We start from the raw sequence: 20272 nt of genomic DNA on the forward strand, positions 1-20272 counted from the left end.
ACAAGGGAATAGGCCACATTTGAATAAAAGCCCCAGCTGTTTCACTACAAGAAAAGACTTCAAAAAGATATTACATGACTGTAATTTCATTACAAAAGAAAAAAATATATATCTTGATTTGTTTTCCTGTATCAAACAAGCCCTGTTGTATGTATGTGTGAGTGAATGAATGTTTATATATATATATATATATATATATATATATATATATAAAGACATGGGGTACTCACGGCTGTCCTTCAGGCGTGTTTTCTGGTATGGAGATGGCGTAGCTATTATTGGTGAACTGTGGCGCTCTGGCTCCTGCCACCACAGAGAGCATGGCGGGGGCACTGCGGCTGCCCAGGCCGTCAAGGGCCACCACGCTTAACAAGTACTCTCTGTCCCTCTGAAGCACCAGCCCTGTGCTCACCACCTGGCCTGTCTTCTTGTCCACTGCAAAGCAGCCGTCACCACCTACAGGGAAACACAATTAACTCATTTTCTAGTGCTGGATCCAAACCAATCCAATACTGCTCGCTTGAATACTAACTCAGAAATGTTACCCAAATGGCATATGGGAGCTAGTGGAGAGTAATCAAAAGTGTGAGTGTCTGATCATAAACTGATACATTTTAAACTGATACACAGAATGTATTTAACTCCCAGAAAACACATTTTCTTTATGAAACTTCTCAATTTCGGTATCCACATTTGTACTTTCTTACATTCGTACTGGGAAGTATCTTCCACTTTATCTCATTTAATTAACATAAGCCTCCTTTACGCAGAGATTCAGCTTACGCCGGCTTCGCTTTTTTTACACTGAACCAAACAACGGCGGCATAATGCTGCCCCAGTGTGTGATTTTAGATAGCATGCCCGCATTCCGGAAGCAAAAGAGGCGTGGAGTGTAACACAACAGCGTTGGCTGTGGCAAGTTTCCGCATTGGCTGTGAATACACAGACAACACTTGTTAGTGGGATCTCATTTAATGGGAGTGTGGGCAATTTAAAAATAGAAAATATCAACTTCATGTTAAATCTAGAGGTGCTTTTTCTATAAAGTAGAAGTATGCATTATAATAAGTAGTAAATACTGTTGCTTTTGATGCATAGTACATTTTGCTGATAATACTTCTGTACTTGCAGGACTGCAGAACATTTACTTGTTGTAACACAAGGAGCAGTTTTAATTAATTAATTAGTTTTAATTAATGAATTTGTTTTAATGAAATGTTTTCTTTGTATCACACCGCAACACCAACAAATGTATCAATGCACTAAAGGCAGCGAAGAAGAAGAGTGTTTGCAAGCAGTCTAACCTAGGCTGTGTTTTGATGCTTGCATGGCTTCCTGGACTGAATTTGGATACTGTTGATGAGTAACTGTGCTCTGGATAGCTTATTGAGAAAGCTTATTTGTTGCTCTAGCTGTCTTTATGGTGTCTTGTTGACTTCTGTCTGTATAGTTTAACCTGTACCAATGTCTTGCTGTTTCCTGTTGCTCTGGTCTAAAAACATCTGGCCAAAGGACTACATTTGAAAATTAGCCAGCTGGCTAACACTGGCACATTTACAGAAATGTTAATTAATGTGTGTTGTCCGTAATAAATATAAAATAAGATATAAATATAGAATAAAAAATAAATAAGAAGTAAGTAAAAAAAGTAATTAAGTAAACAATGTATGATTTTGCTTTTGCAACATATTATTACGCACAGTGTGTTTTGGTGAGAAACACTGAATGTAAACATAACTTTTGTTTGTCAATTCCACATAGAGTTTAGATTCTCTGCCCGAGCCCGAGCTATTTTCCGCCGCTATCCTCGGGCCGGGCCCTTGACCAAGCATTTGTATTTTTTTAATCATTACTTTATTAGTCTTATTTGGTGGGGAGAAAGCTATGCCTCTCCAGCTTCTCCCGTAGCTCTGGGTGTCCTGCACTGACTTGAGTGTGAGGTAAACTGTGCTACATCGTGTCTCCCCCATCTACAGCACTGTTGTCGGCCAGTGCATCAGCATGCAGACCGTGCCGAAGGACAATATTAATTAGGTGATCGAGACAAGAAAGTCTCCCATATGGTTCCAGGGCTTAGATTATGTTGCTGCCTTGATCTGTTACCCTCACTATTCGGCTGAGGGAGCAGCTATAGGGTCGAGTTTAGGTTAGAGTTTTTTTTACATTTCTTCATTCGGATCCATTTGCGATCCATTCCAGTCTGAATAAACAAACAGCGCAGTTTACATGCTTCATCCTTGTTGCATTATTCATTAAGATAATTCTAAACAGATTTCTGTAGTTCAAACAACTCGGAATTGTAGTTGAGAACGTCAGTTATAACGGCCCACGTATTAAAAAAATGTCGGGCTTAAATCGGGCTCGGGCTCATAATTACAGTTAATGTGTCGGGCCGGGCCGGGTTCGGACGCAACGTGCACACGCTCGGGTAGGGTCAGGCTTGATTTTTTGGGCCCGATATAAGCTCTAATTCCACAGGGCACCTTTAAATAAAAGATCTACTTTTCCCACTACTGTTAAATACTAAAGAACGGGATCAGACAGACTGACCTCGCTCATCAAAAGGCCAGCTACCCTCATCCTCTCGAGGTCTTAAAAGTTAAGCGCAGCGTAAGAGGGTTAAATAAATACATTTGAAAGGTTAATACTTGAAGGGAAACTACTCAGTTTGTTGAAGGTTTTGGAGGTAAACCTCACTGCTGCAAGAGTTTTCAGCATGATCATACTGACCATGGGTACCTTGTGGTAATTGTGGTTAAACACACATAAGGGAGTTGTGCGATGGACTAATGTGAGTCAAAGGGAAGTCAGTAGTGTTTCTGTAAAGCCCCACTGGCAAGATTAGCACATCCCCCCCATATTTGACATGCCAACAAACCTCTATCCCCTTAACCACCAGGGGGTCTACCACTCTGGCAGCCTTCCAACAGCCCACTGTGTGTGTGTGTGTGTGTGTGTGTGCGTGTGTGTGTGTGTGTGTGTGTGTGTGTGTGTGTGTGTGTGTTCGTGTTTTTGTATGTATGAGTGCTTGCGTGATTCTGTGTGTGTATGAAACAGAGAGAAGCAGACAGATAGACAAGAGTGCAAGATAAGTTCATAAACAATGTGTTGAAGGCCTCTGGCTGTGTGTGTATGTGTTGGAGAGAGAGAGAGAGAGAGAGAGAGAGAGAGGGGGATGGAGATACAGAGGCAGAGAGACACAGGGTGACAGAGAGACAGAGAAACTAATGGACACCTAAAGAGTGTATGAATGTATGAATGAATGAATGTGGGAGCGCCTGTGGCTGTTGTGTTTGACTTCATTTCCAAGGCCTATTCTGTCAACAACACAGCCTGTTTTAATACCACTCCCCTCCTATACATCTCATGTGTGTGTGTGTGTGTGTGTGTGTGTGTGTGTGTGTGTGTGTGTGTGTGTGTGTGTGTGTGTGTGTGTGTGTGTGTGTGTGTATAAACAGCAGAAAGCTTACCATCTGACAAAAAGTATTCCACCTCTCCGCTTTTGCCTTCATCCCCATCGTGAGCCTGGAGCTGGTAGACAAACATTCCTGCTGGGGCCTCAGGGGACACTACAGCCAGGTATGGGTACGGCTTCATATTCCACTCAGGGACGTTGTCGTTGACATCAGTGATCTTAAGCTTTACCTTGTTCAGGTACCAGTTTGGGCCTGGGGGATAGAGCAGATATAGTGATGAAGCTGTGGTTACTGAAAGTGACAGCTGTCATGTAAGTGCGTGTGTAGAGTGGAGACAAGCAGCCAGGGGAATCCGAAGCTCCAACAAGCAGCGAGTCAACTGAGGGTACAGGTATGTGAGATATAAATCATCTACAGTAGATGGCACAACATTATGCTGCAGGATTGGAATAAATCTTAATCATTCCTGTATATGCAATGTGGAACTGATGTCAAAACAGTCCACAGTCAGTCAGAGTTGTGGTCAAAGTCAATTACCACACTATCTTTAAAATGGCAATTTAGCTGCTATCTTTCCATTCCTTTTGCTTCACCATAGCTACAGGGTTTGGGAGATTGTTCTAAGTGGATGTCAGAATAGCTGTTTGTTCCCATGGTGGAGGTTGGGGGATGTGACGTCACCCATCCATTCTCTATCAATGCTCCCATCCAGGCATCCAGACACCCAGGTTCCCGCGGGAGACAGACTCAGCCACAGTCTCATCTACCAAGTCTGTGTAAAGCTACCTTGATCTTCCCACAGGGGCTTAGGGATGATGCCTCATGGCTGCAGGCATTTTGTCGCCTGCACACTGCCTCGCTGGAGTGAATACAAAGATTCCAGGAATCTAATTACCAACTCGCTCGACATGAACATGCAGACAGCAAGAGTGCACAGCAGCGCCCAAGGAGAAGCGGTGTACAACTGCGTTGCAGTCTCTATGACAGGAGCGTAGCGTGCTTTTTGCTGGAACTGATAGTAGGGGATCGCTTTCCCCATTAAATACAATGACACAATCTGGAAACAATGTGCACAAAAAACTCCTGACAGTGTCACACTTTTTTGAGTAGAAAGTGGAGCAAGCCACAGAACTGTGAGCTAAGACACTATTTCCACAAATATTGGCTGTGATCTTGTGTCAGTGTGGCATGAAGGAATGTCAGAAGAGCTGCCAAGCAGTTCAGTAGGCTGCGATCCACAGAGGCAATCTGCCTTACCCCAGAGAAGAACAAGCCCCTGCCAGGACACACACACACACACACACACATACACACACACACACACACACACACACACACACACACACACACACACACACACACACACACAGATATGAACACAATCACAAAGATTTGACATACAGGCAAGTCAATCTCTTCACACCCAGACACATGCTTGCACACTTGATGTAGCTGACATTAGCTTGTCTCTTTCCATCTTCCTGTTTCTCTGTCTTTTTCACAAACACACACCATTGCACACTTACGCACAGCGGTGAGTTACCTAAGGGCTAAAAGTAACTATGGATTACAAATCCCATTATGGAAAAGCTCTCCTGTGTGTGACCACGGGCTATATATGTACTTTTTAATCCAAGACAAAAGCAGCAGGAGTTTGCCGTGCATCCTTTTACTAGCTGAGGCTGACACAACAGATGTGCTGTACAAAACAGTCCTAGCTTGCTGGTTTCCATAATATTCTGTAACATAATCTCTCTTCAAAGTTGATAATAGCCGATAATAGAAAACTATACATTGGTAATGAGCAGTACATGCATACAGCAAATGGTATAAAGTCTTCAAACCGTAGGAGTTGCTGAAATAAATCTTTTACAGGAACTACAGTCGAGTTTGCTCAAATGAGTTGTAAAGCAAAAAAGAGATGCTGAGATCACAATTCCTAGTTCTTTTTTAACTAGCTTACAGTTAAGATGCATTTTGATGGAAAATACAATCCGTTGCACTGCAGACTAGCTCTGGAGTGTTCACAACTGAAACACAATAGCTAAATAGTGTGTGACAGCTCCTAAAATGGATTGTTAGAGGCCAGGGATAATAACAGAGAGAGGAAGAAGCTAAAGGAGAGAATTAATCTAGCTTTCTGCTCAGGCTTTAAAGTTGCTCTGCGCAGAGAAAAGTTCTGACTCGCATCTGACGATAGTTCGTTTTGGATAAATAGCCACTGTATCATGGGGGCAGAAAAACTAATCAATGTTCAGATGCTATCTCCTGAAATGTCGACAGCAGCAATTTATGCAATTTAAGCCAGATCATCCTGCCCTGTAAGATGGAACAATCCTTTCGTGATGAATAAAGGGAAAAGGAGAAAGATTCTTTTGCAAAGTAGAGGGGTTTAAAAGGCACTTAATCAAAACGAAATCAGAGCTCCACCACTTAACATTTAGTTGACTATCAAATCTTTGCAGCGAGCAGTGCAAGACACATTCCTTGCTTTCTGCTTGTTGGTGTCTTTCCAAACCATGTCTCTGTGGTAATGGTGGTGATGATTTTACAAGGCTCCATCTAATTAGCTTGTTACAGAGAGACTAATCAGAGCCAAGGCAGATAATTAGAGCCTATCAGCTCTGGAATGATAATGAAGAATGCACGAGTGTGTGAGTGCTCGTGTTTGTGAGGAGAGAGACAGCATGTGTGCACGGGCGAGCGAGAGTGCACGCTGCATGTTCTGAGGCTGCAAATGTGTGCGATTTCTCTCTGATCTGGTGAGTTAAGTACGGAGCGGCTGTGAGCGATGCCCCATGAGCTCCGAATCGACACAACCTGCCCCACCTGACCAAGACAAAAGATGTGATCAAATAACCAGGCGAGGCACACGGCACACAGGCTCCACTGGATTTTTCAAAGTCAAATATGCTTTCTGCTCGCTCAGTGTGATGATAAGCCGGTTTGTACTGTACGCTACAATCCCATAAGGATAACAGAATCTGCTTGAATGACTAACATAACAATGTACCGCAAAAAAAGGTGGACAACAGGGGTGCACTGTTTGTTTTGCGTAGGCTCAGCGACTACAACAAGTGCGCTGTGTTTCCATGTGTGTGAGCGCGAGTTGCGCGTGAGTGTGTGTGCTCTATATATCACTGTAAGCCTGTCTGTTGATGTTTACTGCCGTTAATCCTCTCCTTGGGTAGTTGCTATATAAAGCTGCTAAGTGGCTTGCCGGTATGAAAAAAAATAAAATAAAAAAGTTGTCTCAAGTGCTTCTGTGCACATGTACACTGCCCACAGTACAAGGACACTGAGTGTGTGTGTGTGTGTGTGTGTGTGTGTGTGTGTGTGTGTGTGTGTGTGTGTGTGTGTGTGGGAAGGAGATGAGAGGAAACAGAGTGAAGTAGAGGGGCACAGATACAGAAACAAAAATATCTACAGAGGGAGAGAATGAGAAAGAGAGGAGGAAGAGGCAGGCAGCATGGAGGATGGAGTACTGTGTGATGCTTAGCAGAGAACGTAAAATAACATTACAGAGACAAGAGCACAAGGGAAGCAAAAAACAAACAGCGTAGCACAACAAAAGATGCTGGCAGCATCCATGTTTGGAAAGAAAACATGCAGTAGCAGAGCACAAAGAGGAGGAATTAAGATATAGAACATACAGTGTAATTAATATCAGAGGGTCTTCTTATGGACCCCTTGTTCCTCCTACATCCCATGAGGGAGGAAATTAAGATAGAGTATTTCTGTGTGGAATTAAACAAATTGCGTCTGCAAGCATAAATATCAATGGCCCGTGCGAGACATGGAATTTCAGAGGTGCTTTTTGGGCAGCGAGTGAATGGAAAGTGAAAATCAGCTCAATGGGGGAGTAATAAGGTACATTAACCAAATGTTTGCAGTGTTAAGGAGGCTCTATTCTAAGCCGCCCACACCCCCCCAACCCCCAGCCCCATCTCTGTGCTTAAAGCAGAGTGTGAAGCCGTCAGCAGGAGATCAACACGCTAAAAGCACCGGGGACAGAAATCTATTAACTCAGGGATCCCGAAACCACACACTCTGGACTCTGCGGCTCAGATTGGCTGACACAATAACCATGTAAACACACATGCAGGCATTTTCAACCCAGAACAAATACAAATGGTAGAACTCTTCAAGTTCTGCACATTTGATACTCTGAATCTGCATCTCTGCAAACAAATCTGGCCAGTGTGTGTCTTTTAGCCACTATATCTGCAAACCACTTTCAACAATATTGGCAGAACCAAATGTGGCACAGCTTACATTTGCAATTAATGGAAAAACAAGTCATAAATGTAACATAGACACGTAACAAATATGAATGAGTTTATTAAGGCAGACATTTAGAGGCCCCCCAAGAAGACCAGGTTTTAAAGCTTCATGTCTTTCACAATAATTTTAAATAAAATTATAAATATTTAAAGAACAATCATTTTCAAAATGGCCACCAAGATGCAGTACATGAGAAGAAGCAAATTAGGGACCGTTCGGTATTTATGGAATGGACCACTGGAGGAAAATAGGGGAGGGTCATGTCTTTTTATTCTTTGTTGAGGGGAGGGTCATCCAATTTTTTTTAGTCTAGGGGGGAGGGTCACCCAATTTTTGTATTCATGAGAATAGCAACATTTCAAAGTGGCTTGTTTGGAGCATATTTATCCACGTAGCTCCATGTAGCTCTCTCAGTCTCGGCTCCTATCGCTAGCAGATGGGTCCTTCCCTATTTAGTCAGCCAGACAATTTGAGCTTTAGCTTTAGAGACCGTGGGATTTCCCAAACTGAATAAATCCTGCTTGCACATATAAACACAAAACTGCTTTGCTAGCTCCATCGTGTTGTAACTAAGACATCTGATGAAAAAATAATTTTATTCATTAGCATGATTGCCGTACTGTTTAGTTCAAAAACATCCAAAACATGAAAACATTATGAAAACATAACTGACCAGACGCAAGCTTTTATTTTGAAAAGTCAAAGCTTGCGGACTGCACCAAGCCGGGAGGGCATGAGACGGGAGGTCTCCAGGCTGCAGCCATACCTGACTCAAATATCCTTTCGGTAGCATGCAAGCTCCCAAATTGACGCTCGTCTGAGAAATGGAGTTTTGGATAATGTTCAGCTTTGGCAGCTTTACCTATGTGCTAAAATATACAATGACTGAGGAAGCCTAGTGACGAGTCCATAGCAACCAGTGTTGAATTTGTTATTATCCAGTGTGCTTTGCTGAATGGTCTCAATGTTTTATTGTTTTATTTCATGTGAATACTAGTTCACTAGATGAGTAACTTAGTATTTGAAGTAATGCAGTAATGCAGGAAGTGCGCATTTAGTTTCCATGCTAATTGTGTTTCCACAACAATGTCAATGAGTAAATCTACTGAAATGGCCACCACACCATAACAGAGGAGTGTGATGCGTAAGATGAGAATGCAGAGGTTTAGTCACGTATGTCATGGCTGTAAAAAAAAACAATGGCTACCTGTATGTCTGTGCCAAGCGCAAACCAGTACAGAAGGCATCAATAAATTGCTGTGGAGGGTTATCCCTTTTTTCCAAATCATTTTGGAGGGTCATCCAAAATTTATTGCTGGTGAAGGGAGGGTCAGGTCTATTTTGACTAGATATCCCAAAACTCCTCCGGTGGCCCCTAAAATAAATAACGAACAGTCCCTTACTGGACATTAAGATTCTAACTTGTGTGGACGAAAAACGTGTGACTTTTGCGAAATCATTTCTCATTCACTTAAACAGAATTGGCCAACAAGTAGCCTTCAGGGTGACAAGCGCTCAATCAGAAATATGTGTTGAAGTAATGCATCACAATAAACAATACTGTGGTGTTGTTTTGTAATTTGCAGCACTAATCTATAGAGATCTGACTCCACAAGGAGGCAGGAGGAGCTTTTGCCTTCTCGAATACGAAATTTTGTTTCCTCAATTTGAATCCACTCTTCTCCACAAAAGTTTGTGTACGTAAGTATTCTCTGCTTAATTAATTCATTGTCCTTGCGCTCAGAGATTAAGACTGGTCGAAAGACATGAGTAAGAATACACTCCTGGGGTGGGAGGGGTGGGTAACTGAAGAAAGGGATCCTTAGAGGAGTTAAAGGGAGGGGGTGGTAAGCTATGTCAGGTTTTTATTTGTATATTTCAATTTGTATTACGTCTGTCACTGTTTCTGTTACTATTTGTATGATGTCTGTTACTGTTTTTTGTTGTTTTGATTATTCTTAAGGAAACATGTAAATGCCATGCAAACTCCTTTGTTGAATGAAATGTTTCACAATAAATATATTTGAAACAAGACTGGTCGAGTCTCATGAACTTCTAAACTGATTCACCATCACAGATGGATGCTGGGGTGGCTCAAACACTGCATGACCATGAACAGGATAAGTGGTTTTGGATAAATGGATGGATGTACCGATAGACGGATGGCTGTCTCCTATCAGACACAGGCAGCTATAGTCTCTTTTCTGGTGGGCTCATTTTTTTGTTTGTAGTTCAGCCAAAAGAATTACAAAAGTTATTCATTCTCTTTTGTTTAATTGCTTTGAGCAGAGAAAAATGTGCCCTATTCACTTCTATTAACTTGCATTACAGAGGAGGATTTAGAGAGGAGCAAGTGTTCAATGGAGATACACTGGCACGGCATATAGCCTTCAGGGAAGGGATATATACTTTAGCTGAAATATTTTAAGTTTCAACTACTATTGCCTATGATTTATTTGCACGGCCTTTGCATTGTCAAATAACTTCAGTTGAAATGTTAAAAATTACTTTTTACAATATTTTCAATTCTGCAACCCATTTTTCCTATCTGTGATATGTTTTCATCTAATTCATTATACACAGTAATACACATTCAATAATGAATGCACTGACTTTGCTCTGTGGTAAATCCTGAGCCTTAATCTCTGCATTCAGTAAGTGAAAATAGCTTGTTTATTGAGAGACAACCAAAGAAAAAAACACATACGTTGACCAATGACCCACTGCATAGGTGTTGTTTTTGATAATAATAATAATAATAATAATAATAATAATAATAATAATAATAATAATAATAATAATAATAATAATAATTTATACTCCTGCAAGGGAAATTACAATGTGTTCACTCTGTTGTTATTATTATACACATTGTCATATCAGAGTGATGGGGCTGCCCATGGAAAGGTGCCCCGATTAGTTGGGGGTTCAGTGCCTTGCTCAAGAGCACCTTGGTAGTGCCCAGGAGGTGAACTGGCACCTCTCCAGCTACCAGTCCACCACCATACTTTGGTCCGTGTGGGGACTTGAACCAGCAACCCTCCGGTTCCCAACCCAACCCAACTCCCTACTGACTTGAGCTACTGCCACCCCCAGAACAGGAAAAAAAGAAATAGTGCCACATTTGCTTAGTGATACTTAATGCCTCCAGAGCCACAGACAAGCACAGATAAGCAGTCGCACATTCTCAATGAAAGGGCCTATAATATATTCTTCTCTCTTTGGGATCCTCCATCTGAGGCTTAAACCCACATAAGACTGCAGGCACTGCCTACACACACAGACACAGAGACACACACACACACACACACACACAAACAGTTATTCTTATACATGCAAGAACAAAAGCATTCAGTGTTAAAAAGAAAAGTCTAGCGTCCCAGTGTAATTGCAACGTTATTTGATACCAACTTTAGTACATGTCATCTCACTCCCTGTCTGCCCGTGCTCCGTGTCTGTCGCTAGTGTCAACTATTGACTTAAATGATTAAATGCAAAATGCTAAATATATATATATATATATATATATATATATATATATATATATATATATATATATATATATATATATATATATATATATATATATATTGTATAAGGTATTCCTTTGTTTTGGCATTTTGCATTTAATCATTTAAGTCAATAGTTGACACTAGATGATGTTTGTATCTTACAGCTGTAGACAGTAGCTCGCACAGTGAGCTTTTATACTTGTAGCTAGCATTGGCAAATATGGTCATGATGATGATGTTCGGCCATGAAGCACATTTTGGAGATTTTTATAAAACGTTTAAGTTCTTTACAATTATGTGTTTAATTATGTATTTATAGTAAAACAACTGTGAACTCTAAAACAGAAGTATCCTTCTGAACCTGAACCACTGGCTATATACCTGTATCTGCGTAGTCCATTTTCACGGCAGACATTTTGACAAGGAGGAAAACCACAGGTGATAGCAATAACATTGAAGTTACACTCCGTTTCGTTCTCTTTGGCGAATCTCCGTTATCTATGATGATGAGCGGTAATTGCAGGTGTGTTTTGGATCTAACTTTAGATTCAAACAGGGTCACCTGTGTGATGTCAGTCAGCTGGCAGTTTAGGAGCGAGCGAGGGCCAACAACTTCTGGGAGATGGAAAACGCGATTCCACAACCACATTCCTTCACCCACACGTAATTTTTCCCGGTCGACACAGATACCCAGTTCTTCATACTGCAAATGCAAGGCGTTTCATCAATGGGCCACCATTGTGTTAAGTCATTCGGCGATAGATAGTGACCTAACAGACATTTATTTAAATGAAAATCTTCTAGATTATTTGTTTAACAATGGCTCTTTCCATTAGGTGTCCCACTGAGCCATGTCAGTGAGTGAGCATGCAAATAACCAAAGCCCTGTACCTGGCTCACGTAATGGTATGCAGCTATCATTAATGCTATTCATTCCAGCTGTGCTTTTAATGCTTTGACAAGACAAAATGTCTGCTGTGAAAAGGGTCTATTGTGTTAAAATTGTAATTCGACCAATAGATTCTGCAGCATTTGCATGTGAAAAGACACTTGCATGAGGACAAGCGTCGCTTTATATGCATACGTTGAGAGTGTGCCATGTAAAGCTTGTACGTTATGTAACATGCTTGAGCAATATGCTGACCAGACATCATTTGAACGTGAACCGACAGAAGAGAGAAGTAAAAAATAGTACATCCATGACAAGAACCTTAGTCACGTTCAAAATGACTCATCAAACCCCTGCTGGCCATAAAGACGAGGATAAACTGAGGTAATCAAAATGTCATTTCTGAGCTGAAAAACAGGGCGTCTTCCTTCCATTGTGTGGAAACTTTTCAGCTTTTAGCCCAGAAATCTCATTCAATTGAATATACCATACAAACAGGATTTTGTGGCGATAATAATAATATGTTTTATTTGTATAGAGCTTTAAAAGGTGCTCAAAGGCACTTTGCATAATAAAAACAGAAACCGTAAAAGCAATAAAGTATGAAAAGTGGATTTAAAAATGGGGGTTAGTGTGCGGTTTTGAAAGAGTGGAGTAAGGGAGAATATCTGAGGTGTTGGGACAGAGAGTTCCAGAGGGAGGAGGCAGCAATAGAGAAGCACTGTCCTCCCAGGTCAGGTGTGAGAGGGGTGAGGAGGTCGGCGTCTGCGGATCAGAGGATTTCGAGTATGTTGGTGCAGGAGGTCAGTGAGGCAGGAGGAGGCTCGGTTGTGGAGGTCTTTGTAGGTGATGAGGAGAATTTTGAAGAGGATTCTTAACACTATTAGTTAAGAGAAAGATGAAGTCTAACAAGACACTCAAGCTCAAACCCCCTGCCACTAGAGGTGTAAACAAATAAAGATGCATTAGTTCGAGGTTGAAAAGCCAATAAGGTTTCCATCGTACATCGGCGATGGCCGACAGCCATCACGATGTCACGACAGACCTCGTTATGTCAACCTCGTCCACACCAACACTGGGGAACAGGTTTGTATTGGCGCTAATGGCATTGATTGCGTGCCTAAAAAGTAACAATTCTGATTTATCAACAGTGCACAAATTAATTTTGCGACCGTAACTGCGGATGGACACTCAGGCTTAGGGCTGTGAATCTTTTGGTATTTCCTGATTCAATTCCATTCCATTCCGATTCCGATTCCGATTCTTGGGGTCACGATTCAATTCAAAATCAATTCTTGATTCAAAACTATTCCTGATAAAAAATAGATTCTCAATACATTATAGACACTCTAATTTCAGGATCTAGTTTGAAACTAGATCCTGAAATTAGTTTATTAGATAATAAACAATAAATATCTTGAAACTTGAAACTAGTAGTTTCAAGTTTCAAGATATTTATTGTCAGATGCACAACAATGAAGCATGGTCACTAAATATCTTGGCTCTCAGTCTCAATGCTAATTAAAGTTGTACAAAACAGAAAACCATAAGTGAAAACAAAAACAAAGTGAGAATCTAAGACATAAAATAGTGCAAGTTTAAATATAGGGATAAATACTATACATAAAATGATGATAAAACTCTACTCCAGTGCGCTCTGTGTTAATAAAGTCAAAGTGGCAAAGAAATTATGAAAGCAGAGTAAAGTGTGTATAATATTATGGAGTTTATATTTGAAAAGGTTTTAACAACTGATTGCAATAATGTAAACACATCTTAGGGAATATTTATTCATGTTAAACTTGCATTGACTAGGTAAAAAAAAGTTATATCTGATCTGCAACTGTCTTCAAACTCAAAATGAGCACGCTCAAAAGTAACGTGCCATGTGCTTATGGCCAGGCAAAGCAGCCTACGTATATGTATTTTTTTCATAGAAGCGGTCTCCACTTTGCTGTCACCTCTCTATCTTTCTCACCCAAGTGAGGGAGAGGTTCGGCTAACGTTGATGTAAATATGCAAATCAATCTGAGAATGCACAGGCAGTTTAATGACATAAAATCCTTAATTCTGTTTCTCTGAGACCGAGACAAGACGGAGTAAAAATGATACTACAACACTGGCGGGGGCTATCAAGCCGGCTCATCCGACCAGAAGTGCTTGCAGGCCGGGTTGAGACTGTAAACAAAGACGGAAGGCTATAGCTAACTATTTAGATAAATTAGATGAACTGCGGATGCGTATGACCACTCGTAAATGGATTATGGACTGCGACATCATGATTTTCATTGAAACAACATGGTAAGAACAGAGGCGTTCCCGATAACGCTATTGTGCTAAAGCGATGCTAACGTTCTCCTCCGCTCTCATTCAGAACGAGTCTTCTTATTCATCGGGGTTTTACGACAGCCTGCATCCGCAATGTTGCATTGCTGCCACCTTCTGGAACTAGTGCATTTACTTTACCATAACAAATTCAGTTTGATATTAGGCAATATCTAGGTTAGTTTAAGGGCTTCACGATATGAGAAAAATATGCGATAACGTTGTTGAATGTCGTGATAACGATATTACTTGCGCTAAACAAACAGATATTAAAGTGTACTCAGTTCTGCATTTCTGCTGCTTTCAGTATTCTGCTAAAATACAACAATTGCTCGTTGAATTTAAAACAAATGAACAGAAATCATTTACAACATTCTTTTATTGTACAAATTGAACATTGAATTGAACATAAAAGGCACCACTAAAAAAAGAATGACTACTTTTTACTGATAAAACATCTGGTAGTGTCTATGGCGATATGTCTCAGCCTTTTGCGATATGTGTATTGCACCAGTTAATATATTATTAACTGGCGATATATTGTGCATCCCTAGTTATTTTGTAGGGAAAAAAAAAAACATTTAAATGCGTTAAAATCCTTTTTTGGAAGTTGCAAATCAATTCAAAATCTTAGAGGATAGGAATCACGATTCTTACATGGATCGATTTTTTTCCAACACCCCTACTCAGGCTGTTGTGATTGCATATTGCCTCTGGACAGCAAGCACACGAGAGAGAGAGACAGCCAGAGAGAGAAAGAGGGTGAGTGATAGAGACAGTGATTTGTGTCATCTTGGTGTTAAGTCTATATGAGTTTAAAAATGTATATTTTGCAAGTATGTAAATGATCAAATGGGACAGAATAAAATTAATGATTTAATGATTTGAAAATGTGTTCAAAGCATCACTGGTATCACTGTTAGATGAAATTATTATTACGACTAACACGCCACACACACAAGTTTGCACACTGGCTTGACTACGGTGGCCCTGAGAGGCCACTGCACTACAAATTAAGAAAATGCACGCAAATAGATCACCTCACGCAATAGTAAGAGAACACACGCAAACAGATCACAACACGCAACATTAAGAAAACGCACGCAAATAAACAACAAAACACGCAACATTAAGAAAACGCACGCAAATAGATCACATCACGCAATAGTAAGCGAACACACGCAAATAAACCACAACACCACAAGCGTGAGTTTTCTTATTGTTGTGTGTTGTGGTCTATTTGCATGTGTTTTCTTAAGTTGCAGTGCAGTGGCCTCTCAGGGCCACCGTACTTGACACTTCCTTAACTTCAATAACATTGAATATTAAAACAACTGTCTCTATGTGTTTCTCAATCTCTCAATCAGAAAGCTTCCAATGACAGTCACTTTAAAAGCGCAGATAAAAGATAATGAACTAGAGTCAGTACAGGACTTGGAATTGTTTTTTTGACTCTGAGCTAAGGTTTGACAAACATAAAAAAAAAAGTTAGGTCGAACTGTTATGGTTGATTACTTCAACCTCAACACGTACATTTTAATGTCTCCTAGCTTCACCCATTTTTAACACTTTCACAACTAGATTTCCCTATACTGCTGCTAACACCTGAAGTATATCAGAAGGAAATAGTAGAATTAGAAACTGTAAGACCTCCTTGGGCAAAATGCATTCTCAATTAAAGGTGCAACCCTCTGGAATTCCCTACCTGCCCGCTCAAAGCAAATTCACGATTTAAAAAACTTTTACAAGTATGTCTTGGTTAAAACTTGGCCTGAACTGTAATCATGAAACCAACTCATTATTTGTGTACATGAGTTAATGCTATACATGTTTTGCATTCTGTTTTGTTTGTTTCATCTGTCTGACTATCATTTGTTCATATGTTGTCACCGATGCTTGGTCTTGTTTTTAATATACTTCTATGCACTGATTTTAAGATTTTAAACTTTAAAATGTCATTTTGTATGAACATACAATGTATGTATGTGTTAGAAATCAGATTTAGCTATACATGTGTACATACATTGTACACTGTCTTTTGAAACTGTCAGTGTTTCTCTGTACTTGTCCTTAAAGCAACACTATGTAACTTTTAGCTGCAGCTGTAGTTCCAATGAGACAACCTGTAGGGGGACTGAAGCGGGAAAAGTTACATAGTGCTTTAACACTAGAAGTGCCGGAATTCCATAACTACTAGAACTGCCATGAGCCGTCATTTTGACCGCCACATTCCAAACTCTATAATCTCTCATGATAAATACCTAATTGCAATATTGTATTATGTATTGTGTTAGGATATCTTTAGAAAAACGTAATAACACCGAAATGTACATTTTTACGATTGTAATTATACATTTGAGTAGTAATACGTGTTTCAATTATTCATATCATGGCATTGTAAACCGTAATTATTTCATACATTCATATCCCGAAAATATGGTGTGGAAATTCATTCAGCTTAACTCATAACAGCCAAATAACAATTATAAGTATCTTATTTGAACATTTAGCTATAACCTAACCTGGCACTGCCTCCGTTTTGGCGTCTGCTGCGGTGCGCAGCGCTGCTCGGACCGTGAGCCGCTGCCCTTTTTTTCCTCCATAAACTCCGCTCTCAGCTCCTCTGCCAGTTGCTGCATGAACTTCCTCCGGGCAATGTTACTGCTGGTGCAGTCCTTGGAGAGGATGTGTGCAACGATTCCAGTCAGTTCGAGGATGTATAAAGTTATATGAACATGTAGACAGCCACCGGCCATCTACGTGTTCCGCGCCTTTCACAGAGCGAGCGCCCGGTGTTTGCCTTCTGATTCAGAACTGAGTCCATCCACTGTAGTAGCCTACGTTACCGACTCTGACTTTGCCTTCGGCCCAACGGTGATGCCCACACTTGTTACTCGAGACCGCTAGTTTCGTTGCTCTGACAGAGACTATGGTAGTTACTAAGCAACCAAGATGCATCTTCAACCGCGCGAAAAATTAAAAACAATACCGCGAAAATCCGAGCAGTCAATATGACCGTGTATGGCCGAAATAGGTAAAAGTGACTCTATTTTCTTTGCCTTTTGTGTAATGTATATAAAAACAATTTTAAATTAAAATACAGACTCTTTTAGGAAAAGTCAGGCAGCAGCAGGATTGTATTTTTTTATTCAGCAAAGTTATTACACATATAAATTTCAAAACGGTCAAAATGACCGTCATGGCCGTTCTAGTGTTAACAAACAAAAAAAGTAGGGTTGTCAAACGATTACATTTTCTTAATCGCGATTAATCGTTGAATTTCTATAGTTAATCGCGATTAATCGCATGTTTTATCACATGGTTAAAATTCTATTATTTTGCATTTCAGAACAGTTTTTAAGTACATATTAACAATGGAAAGCCATTCTTACCAGTGTATCTTGATTGGGAATCAAATGAATGCAAAGAAAGTAACTTTATGAACTTGATTTTATGATTTGTATTTGTTTATTATATATTTAATCTAGTCACACATTTGAATTTAACAACAACTTTGAATGCACCATGAGGCTGTAAATTACCCGTTTCATTGAACGCACCGTCTGTGTTTTTCCGACAATGGCAGCTGCAGATTGTTACATACATTGAATCCTCTACAGTGAAATACAGTCACACTTTACACCGTTTAGCATTAGCTGTCAGCATTGTAACCGTGTTTAATCCAGCTACTAGCTAGCGATAGGCTAACGTTAGCTGCTGTCGAGTATAGTGTTAACTAGCGTCACGTGCAGCAATGTTTCTGTTTCCTGTAACGTCTGTTTCAGAGCATCAGAGAGAAGAGCAGGCATATCAGTGGCACCAGAATGAGGCACCGAAATCGGCGTTGCTATTCCTGCAGCAGCAGGATGTGTTACGAGGAAGTACGGCAAAATAGTAGGCTGTTAGGCACGACACAAAGCCGAGTGAAATGAAAATAAATTAATAAATGGCGGCATGCGATTAATACGATTAAAAAAAATGAACGCATTATGCTCGACCCTTAATCGCATCGCGATTAACGCGTTAATGCTGACAGCCCTAAATGTTTATGCCTATGTTTGTTCTACATGACATAACATAAGATTCTGATTGTTTTTTCTACATAGAGTAGTAGTATAAAAATGGATGACCTGTTATTTTTCCCACGTTGTATCATATGCAAAATAATCTATGAAATGCACTTACTGTAATGTATTTTTTTAGCAGTGTCAGTCTAGGACTTGAGCCCTTTGGTATGTCTGATCAGTTAGTAGAGAGGGTCGTTGAAAGGGAGTTTTAACAGCCAGACATTTCTGGAAGCAACAACTGAGTCATCAAGATTGATCAGGAACCCAACTAACCCCTCTTCAGATAGTTTAAGGGTATTTTGTGAAGCAGGAGAAATCGTATATTTTGCACCTTTGCAATAAAGATTTCATACCATCTCTTCAAAACGTTTCTTATATACACTCTTCACATACTTAATTTGAACACAAATAAGAGGGATGGGGGGGGGGGTTACTTTGAAGTCAATAGCTGTCAATGGAGCCAGTTCCAATTTTCACCTAAATATTTGGCTTGCTCTTAAAAGGAATGTGAATCATGCTGTTGTGGATCTTTTACATACTGAGTCATGTTGTTATAATCATCAACACACAAAAGACTCAGCGTCATCAGAAAATTCATGGTTACGTGTGTTGTTATGGATGGTTATGTTGCCTCATTTCCCATAGACAAAGAACACCTCATTGATTCTTCTATTTGACTCTAGATACTGAAACACTTCGTATTGAACTGCCTCTATAGAAGACATACTTCTTCAGACTTTCACATTAGCTACCAAACAGTAGAAGGTCTGTTAATCAAAGCCACTGTAAACATTCCTTGCTTTCACTATTATACTGGCGGGATAAATGACTCTTGCGCCCAATGCAAATCTAAAATGGGTTGGTCTGAAGTAGCTACATTACTCATAGGTGTGGTTTGGGCGTAACGTGCAATAAACCAATCAGAGCGTTATCTCACATTCCCTTTAAAAGCAGGCGCGCTTGTTCCATGGCGGATTGCTATTATAATGGCGGATTTGCTAGGCGCATGCTCTTAATACATCCATGGGCGCACGCCAGGAGCGGTTTACAGCCGAGGAGACTGACGTTTGCTATTGATTTTTCTTTTTGACAAAATGTAAATAAAGAAATGTCACAAAAAACATACTTTCCGATGTTTTGGGCTCACTCTCACTGAATCACGAGGTTATGAATGCATGGTGATATTTTTGCAGTGTAGTCTAACATTAGAGCGGGATTACCTCACTATAGACGATGCAGCTCTTCTGTCTCTCCTCTCCCGTGCTGCTGCTGGGGCATTTGGGTTAAGTGGCATCGGCACATGCAGCTCAACATCACATCTCCTTAAGTCCTCTAATATTTCCTCATTTATGTCATCAACACATCCATGATTCATGGAAATGTTGTGTAAAACAAGGTCATATTTATCCTTGTATTTATGTATGGTTTGCAAAAAGGGGAACTTCTGGGTCCGTGAGATGAGAGAAGCAAAGTGTATGCGCGGTGTGCACACTCTACATTACGGCCAAGCATGCGCCTTTAAAATAGCATCTGAATAACGCGCCACTGACTTTAGACTAGGTTTTTCCTGGTCTGTGGCGAAATTGTTTTCTGAAACCGCAAAATAGCACTAGGGACACTTTTTGCTGAACCTCCCTCGGGAGCGCAAGTTCATTCCCCAATTTACCGACGTGAGTCTGTGGAGGGAAAAGTCCGCTGTGCGTCGGGTGCAAAATAGGAATGATACATGTGTACAAAGTCAATTGCGCTGGGTGCAAGATAGGGCCCTAAGTCTCTAAC

General features: G+C 40.4%; 1 protein-coding gene across 2 annotated transcripts in view; it reads right to left on the minus strand.

Annotated features, from left to right (window-relative positions):
• The window catches only part of LOC116038603 (neural-cadherin-like), a 99029-nt gene that overhangs the window by 55606 nt on the left and 23151 nt on the right, over window positions 1–20272 (minus strand). For both annotated transcript variants that reach the window (XM_031283125.2, XM_031283124.2), the window contains 2 exons: window positions 3471–3668; window positions 231–456 (listed from right to left, as the gene is read on the minus strand). In XM_031283125.2, the coding sequence (XP_031138985.1) occupies window positions 231–456; window positions 3471–3668 (424 nt within the window). The remainder of the gene's footprint in view (window positions 1–230; window positions 457–3470; window positions 3669–20272) is intronic.

Source organism: Sander lucioperca, chromosome 7 (assembly GCF_008315115.2).
Source record: "Sander lucioperca isolate FBNREF2018 chromosome 7, SLUC_FBN_1.2, whole genome shotgun sequence".
Lineage (NCBI taxonomy): Eukaryota > Metazoa > Chordata > Actinopteri > Perciformes > Percidae > Sander > Sander lucioperca.